The sequence below is a fragment of the Molossus molossus genome, unplaced genomic scaffold, assembly GCF_014108415.1.
Source record: "Molossus molossus isolate mMolMol1 unplaced genomic scaffold, mMolMol1.p scaffold_m16_p_23, whole genome shotgun sequence".
Taxonomy (NCBI): Eukaryota; Metazoa; Chordata; class Mammalia; order Chiroptera; family Molossidae; genus Molossus; species Molossus molossus.
Genome location: NW_023425359.1, coordinates 22,185,964 through 22,206,387, shown reverse-complemented (window position 1 = coordinate 22,206,387; position 20,424 = coordinate 22,185,964). Strand labels below are relative to the sequence as shown.

Sequence of the window (20,424 nt, the reverse complement as noted above, 5' to 3'; positions counted from 1 at the left end):
GTATATGTTTTTATTTGCTTTAAAAACCATTTTTTTCTTTATTGATTTTAGAGAGAGAGGAAGAGAGAGAGGGAGAGAGAAACATCGATGAGAGAGAACATCGACTGGCCGCCTCCTGCACGCCTCCCGCTGGGGACCAGGCCCACAACCTGGGCATGTGCCCTGACTGGGAATCGAACCAGCGACCTCTTGGTGCAGGGGTCGATGCTCACCACGGAGCCACACTGGCCGGGCACAAAGTATATATTTTTAAAACTTAAATGCACAGCTTTACAGATATGTTGTATTGGACTTCATCTGATTGGTGGTTTTCTCATGTTCTAGATGTGTTTTTAGCACCTCATCCTTCGAGTGCATCCTTAGGGACTGGTGCCCCCAAAACACGTCAAGCCTGGCGTTCACAGTCTGGTGTCACACGCAGTGCCGTGGCTCCCAGGGTCCTGTAGAGAAGGGGTGGCGCTGTGGACAGCACAGCAGTGGCCCCTCTACAGGTCTGGTTTCTAGTCCGACTCATACCTGGTGGTGATAACGTAGGAAGTCACTCAGACTCACTGTCCTCATCCACATTAAAGTGGGGACAAATTAGACCCCCTGTCTGCTTTCTTTAAAGGTTTTGGGGACTTAAATAAAAAGATGCATGTGGAAAGGAAGGCCTATAAAAAATGTTAGGTCTTGATAATACAGAGAACGTCAAGCGCCCTGCAGTGCTGCTAAAAGCCTTTTCGGATCCGACCCTGACCTGCCTCCCAACCTCGTTTTCTGCTCGTGGCCACTGACTCAAGCGTCTGAACACATTTTGCTGCTGGCCGGTCTCTAAGTACACGCGCACCCCGTCGATGCTTCTGTCCCCGCTAACTCCGCTGCAGTCTCTGCAGCCAGCTTGCTCTCCCTCTGCCTGGGGCCCCTCTCTCCCCCTCACGCCCCACAGCTGACTCCAGGCCCGTCACGAACGCCGTGGCTTTGGTAAAGCTGGGATGTCCCTAGCAGAGGTCACCTGTTCCTTCACAGTGCTCCGCAGACATGGACCGCTACCTTCCGTGTGTCCTTTCCACACCCGGCCCTGTGTTCCCGGTAGTCGTCTCTGTCTGTCCGCCCAGCCCGAGGAGTGGGCAGCACCCCCTTTTCTGTTTGCTCCTTCCTCCGTCTGCAGGGGTGCCTCTGTCAGGCAGGCCAGTGGCTGGCCCCAGGTGGTCCGTTCCGTGGCGGGAAGATCCCGGGCTCCCTGGTGGTGCTGAGCCTCCTACATGCCCCGTTTCCCTGCCGTCTCTGCGGCGGCCTCCGGGACACCCGCGAGCTGTTTGCTAATGTGAACTGACCCCACGCCTCTCGTGGCCCTTGGCCTGTCTCCCCGCTCTCGTGTCCCGGACCTGGACTGTCACCCTCGCTCTGGGATTTTGAAATACGTTTTCGCGTCAGCGGGAGTTTGCGTTTCGTTGTGCTTATGTTGGCCGATGTGCTGGAGAGAAGGGTGAGGGGATTTGTGTTTCTCCACTAAGGTCAGCATAAGTCCTGCATCACCAGTGTGATGGTCCCCCGAGGCAGCACCGATCTACACTAGCAGCTTCTCAGTGTTTTCTGTCACCTCGGAAATGTCACCTTTAGTATCACACATTCCTCTCTGATCGAAACTACGCGACGACTCTGCTCACTGAGGCGGCACTGGCTTCACGCTGGGTTCGATTCCTGGACTGGCCGGGGCGGCTCCGGGGTCCTCACCCAGTCACACCATTGTCAGGAGTCCCCTGTGGGAATGGTTAGGGGCAGTTTTGTAAGACGTGCTTCAAGTCAACACTTACCCATTAACAAATGCTGATTGAAATCTCACCGTTTTTCAGTTGCATGGTGTTGGGTTCCTTTCATAACAAAAGCAAACCTTAAATGAACAACAGTCCACTCAATTTTCTGAGACACAGTAAGAGAACACTTCCTGAGGGGTGGGGTGTTATTTTTCATTTGAGTCGCTCTTGAAAAACTTTCCGTTTAAGGACGAGTCATGAGGGAAGAAGCGAAATTGTCCATGTTTAACCTTTTCTGTAATTTCTCAAGCGCTTCTTCAAGCTCAGCCTTCACTCCCAGGCTTCGTGAATGAAGAGATCCGATCACCGCAGACTTGTCCGTGAATCCATGCACTGAGTAAACAGGAAAGAGTCTGAGCGCTGAGAAAGGACTGGGTAGTTCCTCTGTGCCCTGAATAAAAACCAGCTCTCCCTCTGCAAGGATGCTGGTGCCTAGGAGCGCAGGTGCACCTGGCTCAGCACAGCCCGGCGTGCGAACGGGCTGGGGTACCGAGCGTTCCTGGAGCCCAGAGGAGGCTCAGGGGATCTCAGCCATGCGATGGGGGAGACCAGGAGCTTCCTCTACTTCTGCCTGGTAAGCCCCAGGTTTGAGAGTTTGCCGCTTTTCATGCACGTTTTCAAGTGTAGGACGAAGTCTAGACTCTCAGTATTCCGTGCGGCCAAGGTGGTGCAGAAGGGATTGTAGTGGGTTCACTCTGGGTGGTCTCTGGACGGCCTCGGGCACCTTCTGTGGGAACAGCTCCTAAGTCACACACGAGGACCGTGGTGTCCTTCCATAGAGTGACCTCGTGACCAGAGCGGCACCTGATGCAAACTCTGCCCGAATCTCGCTCCCAGATTCTAGAGCTGACACCTGGCTGGTAAGGTTTATGTTTCTGGGAGGTGAAGCTTCTGTCTAGTCAGGAGTCAGAGGAAAGCTTACCTGCCACAGGGGATTTCTCTTGGGGGTGGAGTGGGGAACCCTTATCAGAAAGTTCCATTTCTGCTTAGGCTCGTTAGAATTGGTTTCTGCAATGAAAAAAAACCCTAATTGCAATGGCGTGTGCTGTTCGCCTCCACAGAACAAATTCTTCCCTTACTCCTGTCTACCTGCCTTTCTTTTCTTTTTTTATCCTCACCCGAGGACATTTTTCCATTTTTTGTTCAGATAGAGTGGGAGGGAGAGAGAGGAACAGAGAGAGAGAGAGAAACATCTACGTGAAAGGGACACATCGAGTGGCTGCCACCCGCACGACCGACCAGGGCCGGGGACAAACTGCAACCGAGGTACGTGCCCTTAGCGGGAACTGAACCCGGGTCTCTCTGGACCGCAGGCTGACGCTCCAACCGCTGAGCCAAACCGGCCAGGGCTACCTGCCTTTCTTGTACTACTAGCATCGAGATAGTTCTTTTGGGGAATTAAAAAAGCTGTTTTAGCCCGGCCGGTGTGGCTCAGTGGTTGAGCGTCGACCCTGCACCAAAGGGTCTCTGGTTTGATTGCCAGTCGGGGCCCATGCCCAGGTTGTGGGCCCGATCCCCAGTGGCGGGCATTCGGGAGTCGGCCAGTCAATGTTCTCTCTCACTGATGTCTCTCTCTCTCTCTCTCCCTCTCCCTTCCTCTCTCTCTAAAATCAATAAAGAAAAATTAAAAAAAAAAAAGGCATTTTAACCATTATGGTGGGGGGCATGGGAGAGTCTGACTTCACAAACTTCAGGTCCACCCCCAACCCCCGCCAATCCGCAGAACCCTTGGTCTCGTTGACAGTGATTGATTTAACAGCGGGCCTGTGACTGCCCGTTAGGTGGGTGGGGAGATGCTCAGTGAGCTTCAGGGAAGAAGACTCCCACTCTCATTTGGGGAAGTGACAGGCGATGTCCCCACTTCCTCCAGACCGTGTGGCAGGCTAATGGGAAGTCTGGGCCAGCTCTGTAGACTTTGCTCTGTGCAGGGAGCCCGGCAGAGGACAAGGTGAATGTGGGGGAGCGCAGAGCTGAGAGGACACAGAGAGGCGGAGACATGGTGGCTCTCTGTGTCACATCGTGACTGCACTCGACACCGAGAGCGTACTTGTCCTTGCCTCTCTCTCTCTCTGGTCTGAGTCATTTGAATCAGATATGCTACTTCTAAACAAAAGCATCATCACCAGCACCAATGCCTTCAGCATATTTCCCCAGGTCTCTCATCTTTTTTCAGTAACATCTTGGGGGCTGCAAAGCCTCCTGATTATGACAGATTCTGGGTTGATCAGTTTAGTCACCTCTGGGCTGTTCTTTGGTGAAATGCTGACCCGATGGGCAGCTCCCACTTCCACAGTGAAACTCCGTTTTGACGGAGCACGGGAACAAAGGAGGAACAGCACGTTCAGGGTGAGGCAAGGGAAGAAGATGTACCCTCCCGGCCGGGGTGTCCCAATATGGTTCTGTGTACTCAGGCGCTGGGGTAAGCTCAGACGTGTCACTTTCTAGAACACGACTTCTTTGCGGGGGTGGATACTTTCGCCTAATCGTTTTCGGGTTGTAAACTCCGAAGGAGGATTGGAAAACGTTCAGACGGAGCGTCCTGTGGATAAAACTGTCCCCTCCTGAAGCAAGCCACCTGCTCCGCACATTGATAAAGGACAGCCTTTGACCTGAGCGCCTTTGTCATGGAAGGGGGTGATCAACATGTTTGATAACTTCAATTAGACTGTCCTGGAAGATGAGCAGATGTTCGGTGGCTGAGCTCCCCTTCCCCGAGGAGACATGAGGGTGACGTTTGTGTCCCTTCCCCAGCACCACGCACAGGGCTATTATTCCTCAGCTGGGGATGCCCGGGCTCTCGCTCCCTGGAAACAGAGACACGAACCTTCTCTCCCTTTTCTTCCTCCTATAACGTCTTCTCTTTCTCTTCTCCCTCTTCCTTCCTTTCTCGTGCTGACAAACCCCGGGAAGGTTTATTTTTCATTTTTCTGGAAATATCAGTCCATGTTTAAAATTCTCATAGTAAAACCAATACATCGAGGACAGTCGATCCAACCACGTGCTTATGCATGCTCACCTCGAGACCAGAGAGGAAAACACAAACCTAAGGGATCTGGGTGCCGCCCTCTCTAGTTCGGCTCTGGAGATGTGATGTGGGATGAGAAGGCTGCATTGGATCTCCAAGCCGCACGGTTGCATGTTTGCACTAACCATGGACCAAGATGCTTTATGCATTTCCTAGGCTGTTTATCCCTTTATCATAGGGTTTTTCTGGTATATCACGACCTCAGACGCTCTACAAGACATGTCGTTGGTACAGCTAGTGGAAAGAGCAGGTTTAAGAAGCATTTTCTTTTTCAGATGCCATGAAAGGATTTAGGAACATGTCATCATGTTCCTTGCTCCTATAATGACATTTTGAAGTCATGCCCCAGACAATAACTTCTTAGAGTGCTGTGATCTACGAGACTTGAGACGGAAAGGTCAAGTGTATTAAAGGATCTTAAGATGCACTGTTCTTCCCTGTAATGAAATGCCGAACGCAGTTGCCAGAGGCTGCAGACAGGGCAGCCGCTCAGAGAGGTTGAGCAGCTTGTCCAAGGTCACACAGCCATGGTAGATAGAGCTGGAATCCAGCTCAGGCCCTCCTGACTCAGTGCCTTTTAACTTCTTTATCTGGGCTGCATAGAAGGCGTTCCCTTTGAGACGTGAATCTATTAATTCTTCTGTGGCTTCTACCTCATTGGCGAAGGGTTCCAGATAGATTATTCATTAGTGATTGTCATGAGTAGCCTCAGTCACAGTATTAGCTGTCAGATTCACTGCCCGGCGTCCTTTGTCATCGGCCTTATTACGACCCACCTGGGTTTATCTTTCATGCTACTTCATAGGCTGCCCTGTGTGCCCCGCCCAGAGAGAAGGTGTGGCTTGTCACTCTTCCCTACAAGTTGTCATTCCTGATGCGGTGAACTATTTCCCAACTCCTGCTTAGTCATTTCCTTCCAACTTCTGAGTCGTGTTTGTTTTATCTCTTGGCCTTGGTTGGGTAGCTCTTTAACACTGAGATGTGGGAATGGTTTCTTTATATTGTCATTTACTTTCGAGAGGAGTTGGCTGTTGGGGAGGGTGGCAGAGATTAAAGGTGGATGGGACCGCACTAAAGCATGTCATCTTTTTGTGTTCCCAGACTCTACCTAAGCAGAGGTGTTACCGTCCATCATTGGCAGACCATGCCGGGGTTTATCTGGGTCCATCTCGTTTCTAGGGTGATACTATCCAGACTGTGGCCCAGCATGCGTTCACCTTGAATTCACCCTTGGCGTAGGGTGGGGAATTGGAGGAGGAGAATGGCATTGTCGTGATTGGACCAGAAAACCTTGTGCCACTGATTAGCATATTAATGAGGCAGCCGTAAGCATGACATCCTTGCCAGATGGCCTGTGACACGGAGAAAGCATGCATACACTTTATTGCCCAAGTTTGAGTGAGTAATAGTGGATGGATAAGAAGAAATTCGGAATGCGAGTCCAAGAAATGCCTAACATTTGTCTTAAACAATCTAGTAATTTTTTTCCGATAAAAATAGACAAGCCTGATGTCTTTTAGGAAGTGCTAATGTGTACCCTTTTTCTGTGGGATAGATTTGCTTATTTGTTCGTTCAGCCACGTTTAGTTTATGAGGCATCTACAGATGCCTCCATCCCTGCTACACGTGGGAAATCTGTATCTCACTTCCTTTGGGGAATTCGCAGTCTAATGAAAAGGCGGGTCTGCATTTTCAGGTAATCTGATAGAGGCGGAGCAGTCTCTCTCCCATCCTGGCGTGTGGTCTTTGCCTTCTCTTTAATCACCTGCCACCAGGCGACAATGACTTCCATCCGGGTCGGTGTGGGAGGCAGGCCTAGGAATATTCCCGGCCGTTGCCCGGGGGATTTCCAATATAGCACCATGGAGAAGGGGCTCTCCTGGGGAACGCAAGACCACACCCCACGTGGCAGGAAGGATGGCTGGCTTTATTGTAAGCGACAGGCGGTGTTCTCTGGAGTTTTGCGGAAGGCCCGCAGGCTTGGTCACCTTCTCCTTGTAGTTCCCCTTCTCCGTGTGATCCTGGGTGGGGTTGAGAGGACGTGTGAACTTCAGAAGAGCCGATGTGGTCTCTGCAGCAGGGAGCTGGGCCCATTGTCCCACCTCGGAGTATAGTCTTGTGCTGCCCCCTGACCAAGAGGCAGAGTTCTCTCCCCTGCCCTGGGGCAGCCCTACAGGAGGAAGCACCGAGGATGCTTCTGATCGATGGAGCCTGTCTCTACCAGCCAAGGCAGAAAAGACGAATGTTCTGGAATAGACACAGTCTCATTAGAAACACCAGGACGAAGGCGCGAACAAAATAATGCGGGAAACCAGGAGGAGGACATATTTACCCTTGGGCTTGTTGGTGACATTCTAAAGAAATGTAATTTTTATCGAGGATCTGAAGAAACAATAAGGGTATTTCAATCAGAGGAGAAGAGAGAGGCATTTCAGGCAAGAACACCGTACATGCTGAGGAGGTTTTGGCTTAGTTAAAACATGTTTCTGTGTATTTCATTCAAAGAGGATTTATTATTGCAGAGCTAGAACCAGGCTTTGGTTTAGTGAACCAGTCAGCAGCACACGCTCACGGAGAATGTAACATCACCGTGCACAGATGAAAGGTACCTTCCCAGCCCTGGCCGGTTCGGATCACGGTTAGAGCATCGGCCTGTGGTCTGGAGAGACCCGGGTTCGGTTCCTGCTAAGGGCATGTACCTCGGTTGCAGTTTGTCCCCGGCCCTGGTTGGGTCATGTGGGTGGCAACCACTCGATGTGTCCCTTTCACATCAATGTTTCTCTCTCTTTCTCTCCCTCCCACTCTATCTGAACAAAATACGGAAAAAAAAAATGTCCTCGGGTATGGATAAAAAAAAAAAAGGTACCTTCCCAGACCACCCACTCTCCCCTCATCTCACCACGTAGCATTTCTTTCAGGAGCATTTGTTGTAACGCAGAATTCTCTCCTTGGCTCACTTGTCTGGGGTCGAGACTGGAATGTCAGTGCCACAGGGGCAGGAAACCTCCTTCTTCAGCGAGGTGTCCTCAGTGCTTTGCATGGGGTAGCGCTCAGGTAGTCCTTGTGGAATGAAAGGTCGGAGGTAGAGGTTACACGGGGGAAATGAACAGTGTCAGGGGTCTGACTAGACAGGAAATCAGTCCGAATTGAGTGGAGGCTTTGCTTATGGAGGTAGAGAAGATGACCACAACAGTGATTGTATGTTAGAATGTTTGGGGGTGGGGGATGAACGTCGTTAGTAGGGATAGGCTGTGGGGAGTGTCCAAAGCCGCGCAGGACTTCAGAGCTGGAAGAAATTTGAGAGAGAAAGGAGGTGAGGTTCTGAGAGGTGGCGATGGTGGTTCACGCAGTCACAACCGGAGCTCATTCTGCTGATTTCCAGTCCAGTGCCCCTTCTAAGCTAGTTCGGAAACAGGCGATGCAGCTCTTCAAACAGAAGATCATATGTGCTGAAATCGGTGTTTATGAAAAATAATCTGACTCCTATGTAGGGGGAATTGGACATAGGAAACTCAAATTTCAAGAGAGCAGGCGATAGGATTTGAAGTGATATTGTGAGAGATGCAGCCGCACATCCGATTTCTATTTCTCTTCCTTGTTTTATACTTAGTTGCTCATTTAATACTTTGCACTCCTGTTTGAACTGATAAAGACAACAGTCCACGCAGGCAGGATCAAAGTCACGTGCATTCTGGAATTCACTTTGCAGTGACCCATTTTGCAATACCCCCCCCCCCATGTACTTGCTGATTCATGGGCGGCCTCGGTGGTGGCTTCAGAACAATTACACAAGTACAAGTTCCCTTTTAACGCTATGCGAGAGATCCTGTCCATTGCCCACACAGTTCCACTTCCTCCTTCCTTATCAACAAAACCCTAATTTCCTTTAGTAGCCCAAATCTCCCTTAGACATGATTGCATTCCTGGACTAAAGACGGGTGTTAGATCCTGGTGATTCCAAACCTTTTACCAATGATCCTTCAAAGACCCAGGCTTAATGCAGTGGTGCGTGGTGTCACTGGATGGCGACAAATTGATCCAGGGAGATTTAAGAAGGAATCGTCTTTCCCTGTGGTTGGAGGAGTCATTTTTTCATCTCCACTGCTCTGCTTGATAGTGGCAACTGTTCTGTGATGATGATGGATGATGGAAGCCAGTCTTTCCACAAAGCTGAAGCCTAGATTGGGGGACAGAAGTGCCTCGTCACAGCAGGGGCTGTGATTACACAATGGCTGGAGTCAGCCCTGTCTTTGAATTTCCCTGTGATTCAAGGCGACTTGATTGGGGTTTTCTAATACTTGCAGACACAATTAACCTAATGATAGTTATAAGTGAGGCAACTCTACGGGGGCTTCCCATGGAAACAGACAGTCCCCTGGTGGCACAGACGGTCTTGTTCACTGCTTTTTGGGAAACTGGCTCAATATTGTTGAATACATGAAAGCAATATTCTGGTTCTAGCTCCAGTTCTGGTTCTAGCTCCAGTTCTGGTTCTAGCTCCGATTCTAGTTCTAGCTCCGATTCTAGTTCTAGTTCTAATCGTAAGTCTAGTTCTAGTTTGAATTCTGGCTCTAGTTCAAATTCTAGTTCTTGTTCTAATTCTAGTTCTCGTGGAATTTTAGTTCTAATTCTAATTCTATTTCTAGTTTTAGTTCTAGCTCTAATGAGCGGAAGAGTCAGTTCCCTTGAGAAGCTGTTATCTTCAAGTCAGGATTTTTATATTAATTGAGAGTGGAGTTCCAGTCAACAAAATTACTGACCTCCATCATGTCTAGAAAGTTAGTAGTGTTGCCCTGGCCGGTTTGGCTCAGCGGTTAGAGTGTCGGCCTGCGGTCCAGAGAAAGTTAGTAGTGTTGATAGCTAACCAAATAAAGAATATTGTTATTAAACATCATGGGCTAGCCCTGTCATAAGCACTTTATGTGTACCCATTTATTTAAAAACAACAGCAGCAACACAGAAAGACCTGTAAGGGGGTCTATTACTACCCTCTTTCCCAGATGAGAGACTGGGAGGTTGAAAGGTTTCATGGTATGTCCACGTTTGGCCCCTTAGCCAGGAAGAGAAGGAGGTGTGATTTGAACCCAGGCAGTCTAGTGTAACTGCCTGTATGCAGCAAATAGAGGACATTTTCCCCAAAAAGGCAACGCAGTGGTAAAGAGTTTTGAGAACGGCTGGCTGTGATATGTATTTTTGGGAATGAAAAACAGATAAGACAGGGAGTGTAAATTTATTCTGATTTATGATCTGTCATTTCAGACTCAGCCTTCAGTGCTATGCTGCCCAAAAAGGCAGCCACTAGCTACATGCGGCTACTGAGCAGTTGAGATGCAGTCAGTGTAAAACACGCACCGGGTTTTGAAGACTTAATAACAAAGATAGACTATCTCCTTCATAATTGATTATGCAGATTAGGCATCGAAATGCCAATGTTCTCAATATCCTGGGTTATATAGAATATGTTGTTAAAATGAATTTTACTTGTTTCTTTATAGCTATTTTCATGTACCTTTAAGATTTTAAAGTCACATCTGTGGCATATTGTGTATCACTGGTCAGCACCACTTTACCCATTTTTGTGTTTGGTGCTCTTTTTGGGATCTTTCTCCCTTCCCTGGATTAAAACAAAAGTCACAGTTCAGTGATACGTCACTAATATTAACATATTCAGTAGTGGATGGATTATTGACTTTTCCCCCTAAAACTATTTGTATGATGACTAAAATTATTTCTGAAATTATGGTTTTCAGCCTCCCTTAAAATGTTAATCATCTTACCAGCACTTTTCTAGAATGTTCCAGGATGCGCCAGACTCCGGAATCTGAAAGCAGAAGTTAGAAGAAATCAGAAAGGAGTCGGATGTCTTGCGCAGGGGCCGCATCTGTGAGATGTCACTCTGTGCTGCTTTGTGCCAGAAGGCATTTCGTACGCTAAACACCCCAACAAGCGGGGCAAAGGTCTACTAAGTCGCACCTGCGTTCCACACCGGAGCTTGACATCTGGTCTTCCTCAGACTACCTCGAGGTCGTGCGCAGACTGCATATTTCCCTTGGTTCTTTCGATGTTGCAGTTTCAAAGGGCACATTTCAAACACACCGAGAGTTTAATATGCACTGGAAGTGGGAACAGGCTGATGAAGTGGCAAAAAAGGAAAAATAAAAAAATCCTGCCTTTTCTCTCCCCAAAGCAGACAGCAAATAGTTCCCCTCACACTCCTCTTTGGCCCATTTCTCTTTTTCACTATTTTGATTTTGGTATGACGTCTGCACATGCCTAAGATGTACACCAGCTAAATAAACACACGGCCTCCCTCCTAAGGGAAGTTTCCATATAGGTCAGTGCACTTTTTAAACCATATAAATATCAGATTAACTTGGGATTCAAAAAGACCTAATGTTAGGATCTTATCCAAGATCCACATAGTTTAGTGGTTTTTTTTCTTTCTAAATTTGCAAGGCAAAAATGTAGAGCCAAGATGAAACACTATGTAGACTCCTGGAAGAAATGTTCTGCAAAAGAGTTTAGCCTATTTAAATGAAATCATTTCTATCATTGCACTCATTTTTTACTGAAGAGCATGTCAATCGATCAATAGTCACTCAATGAGCTAACCAGTTAATGAATGACCAAGGCGTGCTGCGTATGGCTGGGCCTTACTTATTACTCTGATAATTAAATGGAATGAGCCAGAGTGGTCCAGTTATTGACCATTCAGTTGGAAGATAAAACGGACACGCTTGGTGATATTTTGTAGAGGTGAGACCTGAAAAATGAGTAAAATTTAAGGGAAGAAAGATCAGTCCTGAGGCAGGGAAACAACTGGAAAACCCAGCCGTGACTATTACTGGTCAGCGGTGAGAGAGAATTGGATGGGCAGAGAAAAACAAGTGGTGTAGAGGTTGACCTTGACTTGGGGGACACCAGAGAGGGGGTGCCTTTTCCTGGTCGTAAGAGTGATGTGAGGAATGACAGTCTAGGGCGTACGTTGGAAGCAGGACACAGGCTCTGAGACCTCTTGAGATCTGGGTGACAGCATGACAGCAATGAGTAAGCATCTGCTGTTGTCATAGAGAGAGAACGATGCCCGAGGTAGCCCAAAGGACTTCCTCGGGCTTCCTGACTAAGCTGGTGGATGGTCTTACAGAAATCTGTTTTGAAGGAAAAGAAAATGCAGCCTTTAGTTGTGATTTTGAGCGTCCAGCCTCTCTGGTCCTTTCCTTCTCAATAGATGACCCTTTCTTCTGCCTCTTAGTATCTTCCTTGCCCAGAGGAACCTTCATAAATATTTTCCCAAAAAGGAATCAAGGAGGTAGCTTTCAAATATACACCCCCACCAAAAATAGCAGAGCACACTACAAGATGTCACCTTCTTCCCCCTTCCCTTCATTTAAATGGTTTCTCTCCCATTAATACACTCGTCATCCTTATTAAATCTCATCAAAATTGCTATTTCACTTGATTCTTATTCTTTTTTTTTTTTTAATCCCACCCGAGGATATTTTTCTACTGATTCTTTCTGATGGAGTGGGAGGGAAGGAGGGAGAGAGAGGGAGAGGGAGAAACATTGATGTGAGAGAGACACATCAATTGGTTGCCTCCCGCACAACTCCAACCAGGGCCGGGGATCAAACCCATGACTGAGTTACATGCCCTTGACTGGGAATCTGACCCATGACTCTTTTGACCCAAGGGCCGATGTCCTAACTGCTGATCCAACTGGCCAGGGCTCACTTTGATTCTTGATTTCATTCCTGCTAAAGGTATTTCTAACCACCGTCTTAGCCTACCTCATGTTTTAATTTTTGTACATCGTTTCATTAGACACTCAGTGGTTGCCTCTTGGAGGACAGGAGGATTGTTGTACCTGTTTTCATATTTACTCCCTATATGGTTCAGAACAGGGTCCTGCCGAGAGTGGGTGATGTATAATACACTGGTAAGTGATACTGAATTATTTGGTGGCGCCAACCTGGTGCAGGCACGGGCATTTCCATCCGGGCTATTCCCACGTGTTCCAACTCAGCTTCCAGCTTCCGTGGATTTTCTTGGTGCTACCCAAGTTGCGTTGTACGTTGCAGTTGGGATTGGTATCCCATTGCCTCAGAAGAGCCTTCCAGCCTTTAGCATTCCAGGGCCTCTCTGTCTGGTCCTGGGCTGTACCCATCCCGGGCCAAATCCTTTCACATGTGGGGTGGTCTGGTCAAGCTGGGTCCCGGGCCCCACATGGCTAACATCAGGCCTTTGTTTCATGCTATTGCCTTAGACTAGAATGGACTTCTTACGACTGCTGATGATTCCTCTCTTCATCCATCAGGTCCCAGGAGAAGCTCTTTTGGGTTGTTGTCACCTCGAGCAACTCCGAGCTGCTCCTTAGCTAGGATGCCAACGATCCGATAAACTTCCTCTCCTTGCCGTTGACAAAGACATAGGAAGTGGCTTTCTAAAGCATCTAATCCAGACCCCGGGAATCTCTGTACATGTCAGAGTTCACCATTTAATAGTGATGACAGTCTACATAAAGTCAGACTCAGTCCTTCTTTACCTACAATTTTGGGCTAATGCAGGACAACAAAGTTAGAACTGGGAGAGTACCTGGCACAGGGTGGGTACTCTGACCCCACCCTGTCCAAATGTCCCCATCCAGAAAAATCTCTCTTGATACAGACAAATGTTCTTCACTCTCCATCCCCCCAAGATGAGAATATTGTGGTAACCGTGTGAACCAACCACCCTTCTACCAAAGACCTGCTTCCTATAGAATCTTGGGTGATAACTTGACGCCACCCATGGAAACTCATATATCACCTCCCTGTGCTCACATGACAGATAATAAACTATCCCCCTACCCCGCAGTGGAACTGTCTGAAATGACTATATTTTGAAATGCTCCTGGACTTGAAATATATGAAAAAGGAAATCTTGCCAAAATGAATGGACTGTGGATGCTCTGAGCACCAGGAACATCCAGTGATATTTATTTATGAAGGCATGTGGCTTTTCTAATCTTAAATCTATTTCGGTTTGTTCCCCTGGAGAACACTGGGACCTGTACCACCTGAATCAAGCCTGTCATTTAGCAGCCTGGAAAAAGCCAAAATTCGTTTTTTTTGGTGACTGAAATCTGGCTTCTCCTCCTAATAAAGGTCAAGGGAAGATGCCTAGGAAGAGGTATTTTATGTTTCTTTGCCGAAAGAAAAAAACATCTGCAGATATTATCAGACGTTGGTGCCCACGGAGCTTTTCGAACCTCGTTCTGTTTGCTCTGTGTGTTGGGAGATGCTTCTGGTCACCAGGCTTTATTCGTCAGATGTTGGAAAGTGTGGTCATCCATTCTGCAGTCATCCGTGTGGCTCCCACTGTGCGCCGGGCACGGTGCTGGGTGTCGGGACTCAGCAGTGAGCCCAACGGGACAGTCTTCACACCGTGGCATCAGCAATCCAGGGAGGGGGACCCAGGCTCATCCAATCATCCCACAAATGAGTGGGAGCTCCGTCAAGTGCTCCGAAGGAGAGAAGCAGGCGCTGTGGAATGTCTCCGAGGGGATCTGACGTGAGTGAGCTCAGGGAAGGCTTCCCCGAGGAAGTGACAATCACCGTGCTACGTGAATGATGAGTAAGAACTGAGGAGCATTCCATGCCAGGGCCTGTGACGTGCAAGGGCCCTGTGAAACCTGTCGGCTTGGCACCTGCAAGGGGATGGGAGTAGGCCAGTGTGGCTCAGAGAGCCAGCTGGGGCCGAGGTTGCAATGGAAGGAGGGGGACGCTATGCAGGAGTTAGACCCTATAGCGCCTTTATCCTGATGGTTTGGGGAACCTGTCAACAGTTTCTAAGCAACGAGAGACAGGAGCTGCTTTATGTCTTGAAAGGATCCCTCGAGTTGAAAAGCAGAAAACCTGCTGGAGGAGGGGGAGGGGAGGGAGGGGAGCTGAGATGGCAGCAGTCATCCAGGCGTCAGATGGGGGAACGTGGGATCCGGGTGGCGACGGGAGGCAGACTTGGTGACAACTTGGATATGTGGCATGACTCCTGGGTTTCTCTGTGGGCCAAAACCTTTCCAAATTCAGGCGTGTGCAGACATGACAGATGTATTCCCCAAAGAAATGCCCCTTTCAGTGACCCTTGCACTATCTGTGGGGCACCTGTTCTGTGTTATTCTAGTTGCCGGTGCCAGCGGAATGAACACGGGGATGTCTGCCTGGCGCTCGGGCATGTGGGTGCCGGAGGTCCGATGAAGGTGCCACCGGCATGAACACGGGGATGTCTGCCGAGGCGCTCGGGCATGTGGGTGCCGGAGGTCCGATGAAGGTGACCCTTACTGCAAGCACCCGGAAGACAGTATTTCAACCATAGGCCCTGGCTGGTGTGGACCGTGGGGTGGGCGTTGGCCTTTGCACCAAAAGGTTGCTGGGTCGATTCCCGGTCAGGGTGCAGGCCTGGGTTTCAGGCTTGATCCCCAGTAGGGTGCATGCAGGAGGCGGCCGGTCAATGTCTCTCTGTCTCTGTCTCTCTGTCTCTCTCTCTCTTTCCCTCCTTTCCTCTCTCTAAAAATCAATAAAAACAAACCAAAGAAAACTCCTGTGACCTCTGTGGGGAGAGTAAGTATGTCTTAAAAAAAAAAGTTTAAACAAGAAGAGGTCAGTGTTTCTTCCGGAAAATCAAAAAAAATTTTTAAAAAAAGCTTTACAATTTCTCAAGTTCCTTCCTCCCTCCAGGAAGCAGTGGGATAGGCAGAAACCTGTCAGGGGCGGGGCCAGGGAAGGCAGAGACTGTCAGGGGCGGGGCCAGGGAAGGCAGAAACCTGTCAGGGGCGGGGCCAGGGAATGCAGAAACTTGTCAGGGGCGGGGCCAGGGAATGCAGAAACCTGTCAGGGGCGGGGCCAGGGAAGGCAGGGACCTGTCAGGGGCGGGGCCAGGGAAAGGCAGAAACCTGTCAGGGGCGGGGCCAGGGAAAGGCAGAAACCTGTCAGGGGCGGGGCCAGGGAAGGCAGGAACCTGGCAGGGGCGGGGCCAGGGAAGAAGGGACTCCCAGGCTCACAAAGCTCCTTACTTGGGCTCAGGTTTCGGAATCCCAGATGAAGGCCCCCCTTCTTCGCTCTCTTCCCTCCCCTTTTATTTTTGCCTTGCTCCCCCTCCCCCACCTTTTCTCTGTAAACCGAAAGCCATCGTTAAGCAGGCTGCTGGATGGAGAACAGGGTTCCTTTTCTAGATAGCCGGTAGGAAAGAGGACAGCTAGAGGCCTCCCTCCCGCTCCCAAGGAGGGAGAAAGCACAGGTCCAGCTGAAGCCTAAGAAGCAAGGTTGCTGCGTTTGCCTTCGTCCTCAGCTAGAGGAACATAACCCGAGTCCTTCTGGCCGGAGGACGGCAAGGCAGTCCGGAGAGTTGACTTGCGTGCTGTCCTGTTGTGGACGCGCACAGTTTCAGGTGGGTTATTTCGGAAGCTCATGTCTGTGCTCTGGGGGGGATCTTGGAACCCAAGGAAATAGAGGCTGCCTGCATTCACCCCACTTAGCTTCCTTTTCCACTCAAGAAGCTGAGTTACATGAATCATTCTGGCCCTTTGTCTCCATTATGTTATTTTTGTTCTCCCGTCTAGTTGGCCTCGAACAGAAACACCACGAAAGACTCTGGGTCAGTGTTCTTTTGTTTTCATGAATAACAAGCTTGGTTTTTACAAGATTAGATGAGAAAGTTGATCCCAGCGTGGTTCTGAGGATGTGATCACCGCTCCTGACTCACAAAAGCACCGTAAAGATGGGACCGTGTTTTCCCAGCAACTGTTCTGAGACACGTCCTCCGTGATACCTGTTTGCCAGAGACATGTGCCCTTAAATCTGCCACCTTCCCAGTGACCCAACACACATAAAAAGCAGCCACATCTGGATCCCACAGTCCAATGACATTATGTATCAAAATAAATTTATTAAAAGTATGCAAAGACCACTTCAGAGGTTAGCTGCCTTCAGGACAGTGTTTGGCACGCACAAGGGACACTCATTTTCTACACAACAGCACTCATTCCGTGACACACCACTCAGACCATTTCAGGTTCAGCACAACGAGACGACAGGACCGTGACCTGTCGGCATAAGCACTTTGCCTGCGCGGAGTAAACGTGTTCATGTTACTTTGTACTAAAACAAACACACTAAAACGAAAGCCACTGTGTGGTGACGGGGGCTGATTTCGGGAAAGATTTGCAGCCAGCCAGCCAGCTCGGGCCACACAGTCCCAGACCTCCTGGCTTTAAATATGCTTTGGGACCAACAGTCCGTATCTTTCAGGCTCCTGCTCTCCCAGCGACACCCCACAGTCTCTCCCTGTGTTCTGCAGTCGTGGGGGCCACCGAGGTACAAGCTTCCGGACGGCCGCCGGCTCGCCAGGTCACTGCCCAGCTCCGCATCGGCAGTTCTGAGAGATTTCTCCCGAACAGCCCAAGGTCAGTCTTTGGGGGCAGGTCGCAGCCTGGCCCCTTAGAAACCAAATGAAAGAGCCTCCGCTTCTGGTTTCCCATCTTCGTCTCATGTAGTGTGGGCCTCGGGGGTGATCTGTGGCTTTTTACACAAATCCTGGTAGAATTCGGACTCCAGGAAGCGGGGGTAGGAGTTGTTCTCCATCAAGCTGTACACCCTCCGCTGGGCACTCGTGAAGCAGCCGCTGGTGGCCTCTTGGATGTTTTGAGCGATGAGAGTTTTGGTTTGAAAGTCTAGGTTTATCTGAAATCAAGCAACAGCAAAAAGTGGTTTATTCCATATTCAAAGTGAGACATTTAAATCTCTTTAATATTTGGAAAAAACAACAACAAACACCCCCAAACTGGAATGTGTGATTAGCTTTACCAGCCAAGTCACTGAAGACACTTAACTAACTGAAAGCCAGGATGAGAAGGAAAAAAACATTTGCACCCCCACCCCTTTTAATTGGACTTCTTTTGAGTTCTTTTGTTTCATTTTGGTGCTAAGAATGTTCAAAATATGCTCAAGTGAGATTTTTTTTCCCCTTACCTCTTTTGGGGCTTCTTTTTCTATGAAGTCAGTATATATTTTCTTTGCTTTTGAGGACAGCTTTTGGGGTGACTTGGTTTTTTTGAAGTCTTCACAGGCCAGCCAGAATTCAATATTTTCTTCACAGAATTCGGATTTTAAAAAAGCTCTGAATGCAGCAAGACCATCTGAAGGGAAAGCAGGCAGGATGGAAACTGAGTGACCAAATACTACCTTGTGTGTTTTCCTCTCATTCCTATTATTTCTAGATTACGGCAATATCCTAGACACCACTCCAACTAGTGATCCTCAGAATTTAGCTCTTTAAAGACTAAGATACCAGTAGGCAAAATGCTTACATTGGCACTGCTGCTGAGATATAAATACTTAGCTCTGCTGTCAATGCAAATATTTATAGGGAGCCCTAAATTCTCTGGGAACTGAGCCTCTTGAAAACCTCCCATGCAATGTAAAAGCCAAGTCGGCCTTAACAAAAACCAACTGCCACTGTAACTTTTTAAAGTTAATTTTCATCCCCACCCGGCTTGAATAAACCATCTATTTCCATGGCTCAGCACTGGGAAATAAAGGAGAAAAAACAGGCCGTGTGCTCCAGTTATTGTCAAACGGAACTGCCTCAGGCAAGGTGCTACTGTGTTGTGTGGATACAATCTCTCTAGACCCTCCTGATACTTGAAATGGATTAAATTCAAGAGGTTAACTTACATTTACTGGCTAGCAGCTCATCGAATGCTTCGGACCACAGCTGTGCTTCCTCAGGAGAAGGTCTGCAAGGGAAATTCTGCACGTGAGCTCATGCATGCACTTGGAAATGCAGCTCCCCTCCCAGCTCGCCAGCTAGCTGTCAGATTTGCAACAAGATTTGCAACCTACCTGATGAAGGCTTGCTGTTTGCTCTTCTTGCCGGTTTTGGGCTTCTCTGGAGAGGAGGAATGTTGCAAGAAGTAGCTCAAACGCGTCTTCCAATCTTTTAATCTAAAAAGGAAAAAAAAAACAAAACACCAAAGATTTACTCAAGTGGCAACAGTTGAAATTGCTACAGTAGCTGATGGCATTTTTACCACAGCTTCCCAGGAATACAGACGCACCAAAGAAGACAAAGCAAGAACTGGTCCAAGTGCCTTACTCATTTAATCTCTGCGCTTCTGGGTTGAACACAATGCGTTTCCTCTATTCATCTGAGCATAACTACTAGTTTCACATCTAAGGGAGGGACTACCTAAATTACTAGGATATTTTAATAAACTTGGTTGGCACAGTTCAAAAGGCAGATGGTATTTCTCGCCTGAAAAAGGCAACAGTTTTTCCCTAACGTTGATGACCATCCCAAGACATTTCACACTTGAAGTATCAGTGGAACTGGCTGAGCCAGTGATGCTCGGTCCCTTCTGCCCTTGGAGAGGAAAACTCTAGACCGGCCAGAGCTGTGTACAATGAGGGGTGTGTGCGTGACGCCCCCCCCCCCCCACAACACTCATTTCAAGCAGATGATCAACTACATTACAAAATAAAAAACGAAAAAACAACCCAAAAGGTGGATTTAAAACCAGTATATGCAGAACCAGCAAAACATCCCCGTCCCTGCAGCTGTGTAAGCCGATCAGAATTTAAAATGCAACATAGGACTAAGGGGGATGCGCGTAGACGCAGGGGGACAAAAAGCCACCCGGGATTTCTCACCCGCCTGCACCACGCCTCGGCACCAAGGATTTCCTTCAGTTCCTAAACTCCACCCGAGTCCTTCGCTCACGCACAGCACACAGACCACACGGGTTTAACCCGAGCCCAGTAACGTTCTGCACATCATTGTTCTTTTCTCCCGCAGGGGCGCCGGCTACCTAGTGTCCCGTAGTGGGAGCCGGCCCCGCGGGCAGCACGCCGAGGGCTCGGGCCTCCGTGGGGCGGCGGGAGAGGGAAGAAAGTCACACTCACAGGGTCCGCTTCATTTTCTCCCGCTTCTCCTCGCCCTTGGGGCCACAGCCTGCGCTCTTGTCCATGGCTCCGCAGTCGTGATGGACAGCCAGGAACATGGCACTTTGCATTCTCGTCCAGCCGAGCCGTGCCGGGCGGGGAAGCCGCAGCCCTACTTGTAGCTGGCGGAGGCCGGGGGCGGGGCTCACGACGGAGCCCCGCTCCCACCGGGCGCTGATTGGCCACCTGCAGCCGGGCCAGGGGGCAGGGCCAGCGCCCGGGGCGGTCACGGCTGCCGAAGGGTCTGGAAGGGAGGGCGCTGCTGACGTCTGCGCGGGTTTCGTGCGCACTCGGGCGGACCGCGGTGGAACGCGGTGGCCGCAGGGCCGGGTGCGGGAGCAGAGACCTTGACCGAGGTGTGGCGGGCTGCGCCAGGGCTGTGCCCGCAAAGTTGGCTGCAGGCCGGAGGGTCACTCTCCCCCTCCCCTCCCCTGCGTGCGTGCCCCGGACCCCGGAGGGGGTGACGGTCCCCGCAGGGAACGGCTGCTCTGCCAACCACAGTGCAGTCGCCTTATTTCTCCCCAAGGAGACCCTCTCCTGTCCCTCTGAGGCCCCGTTTAATTACGGGAGGGTCACAGTGAACAGAAGGCACAGCGACAGTCCAGGGGCAGGTGGTGTGACCTCCTCTGCA

The 20,424-nt window shown here is 49.5% G+C and overlaps 1 protein-coding gene across 1 annotated transcript; it reads right to left on the bottom strand.

Moving 5' to 3' along the window:
- Positions 1-16,007: 16,007 nt before the first annotated feature.
- Positions 16,008-19,871, bottom strand: RGS2 (regulator of G protein signaling 2). Its single transcript, XM_036277653.1, has 5 exons — positions 19,755-19,871; positions 18,696-18,797; positions 18,528-18,589; positions 17,823-17,989; positions 16,008-17,534 (listed from the first exon to the last, which is right to left on the bottom strand). Exons 1-5 carry the CDS (start codon positions 19,862-19,864, stop codon positions 17,340-17,342), a joined length of 636 nt encoding a protein of 211 aa, XP_036133546.1. The 5' UTR covers positions 19,865-19,871; the 3' UTR covers positions 16,008-17,339.
- Between the last annotated feature and the right edge of the window lie 553 nt (positions 19,872-20,424).